This window comes from Cynara cardunculus (genome assembly GCF_001531365.2).
Source record: "Cynara cardunculus var. scolymus isolate 2C chromosome LG 16, CcrdV1, whole genome shotgun sequence".
Classification (NCBI taxonomy): Eukaryota; Viridiplantae; Streptophyta; class Magnoliopsida; order Asterales; family Asteraceae; genus Cynara; species Cynara cardunculus.
The window spans coordinates 17,485,497-17,487,968 of NC_037543.1; the positions used below are offsets into that span (position 1 = coordinate 17,485,497).

General features: G+C 44.5%; 1 protein-coding gene across 1 annotated transcript; it reads left to right on the plus strand.

Moving 5' to 3' along the window:
* The first annotated feature begins 1,359 nt into the window (after window positions 1-1,359).
* LOC112529054 lies at window positions 1,360-2,172 on the plus strand. Its single transcript, XM_025140131.1, has one exon. It carries the CDS (start codon window positions 1,360-1,362, stop codon window positions 2,170-2,172), a length of 813 nt encoding a protein of 270 aa, XP_024995899.1.
* The last annotated feature ends 300 nt before the right edge of the window (window positions 2,173-2,472 follow it).

The following is a 2,472-nucleotide window of genomic DNA, read 5'->3' on the forward strand; positions in this document are numbered from 1 at the left end:
TCTAGACATAGAGTAATCTAGATTAGTAGGTTGTTATTTATCTGCTCAGTTGTTGAATTGTAAACGCTATACTATTACCTTTTGGTTGGTTGAATTCTTAATTCAAGATTCTGGTTCTTGTTAATCATTTTCGTCTTTATTATTATTATTTTTTTACCTCCTTGTCTAGGGGTGTTTCAAGTTGGTATCAGAGCCCTAGTTTAAGTGAACTAGGTAAGGATCTAAGACGCCTAGACTTAAGCTGAGATTTTAAGCATTAATTCGTGAGCTATGGGTAGAGATTTTTTTTAGATAKGAGAGCTCTAAGAGTCAACGGAGTTGCATAWTTCATGAAATCRTTTTGATGGTGTTGAGGATCCTTATGTATAACCTATTCAAAATTTCATCTAGCTAATGCTATTTTGAGTAAGTAGTTGCATGAGCATGCTTGGACTCACTGTTATTACAAAAATTATGATTGTGTCGGTACCGTATTATGTTAGCTAGATATATGTATATTTCCTCCTATCCTAACTTTCTATCGCTCTCTTGTATGAACAGACTTTATGGTGAATACTCGGAGTAGACGAGAAACCTCACCAGAAGGTCAAGCGGTGAATGAATCTACCGCGGATCAACCACCACAGAACACCACCGCAAGGGTTCATCCAAGGCAAAGCAATTTGGGCGGTAGAGTTGATCATGTTCCCCAAGTTGACCTTGCCACCTCTAACCCCCTGATGGAAGAAGAGACCCCGGAGTCAAGGATATTGGGCACAATGATGAACRCTATGAACAGAGCCATGACTCAGCAACAAGAGTTCTTTACGAAGTTGTTGGAAGATAGAGATGCTAACCACCGTAAGCACGAAGCGGTTGCCGAAAACGTAACTAATGTGGGATCCTGGGGCACTGGAAATGGAATCCCCACCCAGGAAATGACAACGATTGAGGCAAGGCAGACGGGTAGAGTTTGCTCATACAAGGCTATTTTATGTTGCAAACCACCGGAATTTGTGGGGTCAGATGACCCCGTGACTTGCATGAATTGGCTTCGAGAGATCGAGCAAGCCTTCCGGGCTTGTGACTGTGAAGACGGGCAAAAAGTGAAGTTTGGCTCTCAAATGCTAAGGGGTGCAGCCCTTACCTGGTGGAATATTGTCATCTCAACCATCGATGCTACTGAATTGACCAAGATGTGTTGGACCACATTCAAGAAAAAAGTAATGGAAGAGTATTGCAACGAGCAAGAGATGGACCGTATAGAAGAAGAGTTTCCGAACTTTAAAAAAAGGAAATCTGACGGTAAGAGACTACACTCGACTCTTTATGGAGAAGCTAAACCTGGTGGGATACGTGGCCCCAACGAAGAATGATAAGATGAAAGCCTACCTTAAAGGGCTACCTGCTGACATGATGATTATGGTTAGGAATTCAAGAGCAACCACCCTCAGGGAGGCAATCGAAGAAGCCAAGGTCTTGGAATCAGTTTATGCTAAGATAAGGGAAGAAAGGATGTCGAGTGGGGAGAAGAGGAGGTGGGAAGGGCCCTACGCACCATCCAAAAAGCCAAACCACTTTGGCAACAGCAATCGCGGAGCTCATCTCAATCAAGAGACAAGATGGTGTCCCAAGTGTCGCAGCAAACATCACGGCCCATGTAGCACCAATCCTACCCCCACCAAATGCTTTAAGTGTGGGAAAGCAGGCAACGCACGAAATGAGTGTYCGACCAAGGGACCCATATGTTTTGGATGCGGAGAGCYAGRTCACTTCAAGAGTGATTGCCCGAAGTTGAAGGCGGGAGGGGGTCARTCAAGAAAAGAAATTACTYCGAGAACAGCAGGCCGAGCCTTTCAGATGACAAYGGAAGAAGCTAAAGCATCKGCGGATGTGGTGTCGGGTACGTTCCTTGTTAACTCCGTACCTGCACATGTGCTTTTCGATTCGGGTGCTTCATGTTCTTTTGTGTCCAATGCATTTTATCAACRTTTGYGSATGCCCTCTAGTGCACTAGAAGATGCCCTGATCGTAGAGATAGCGAATGGTAGTAGAGTGCTAGTGCGTGAGGTCGTTAGGGGTTGCGTTTTGGAAATTGAGGGAAAGGAGATTCCGGTAGATCTTATACCCATGACTATCGGCGGTTTTGACATCATAATTGGGATGGACTGGTTAGCGAAGAACCAAGCATAAATCGTATGTTCTAAGAAATTGATTCGAATCCCTTTACCGGACGGGAATGCAATGCTGGTTTTCGGATAGAGGAATCAGGAAAGTGTAATGCTCTTGTCGATGGCAAAGGTGCGCAAATGCCTAGCTAAAGGGTGTCCCTCGTTCATTGCATACGTGTTGGATACCAAGCTAGAGGAAAGAAGAATGGAAGATGTGAAGGTAGTCAATGAGTTTCTCGACGTATTTCCTGAAGACTTACCCGGTTTGCCACCCGATAGACAGGTGAGATTCCAAATTGACCTTTTTCCCGGAACCGCTCCA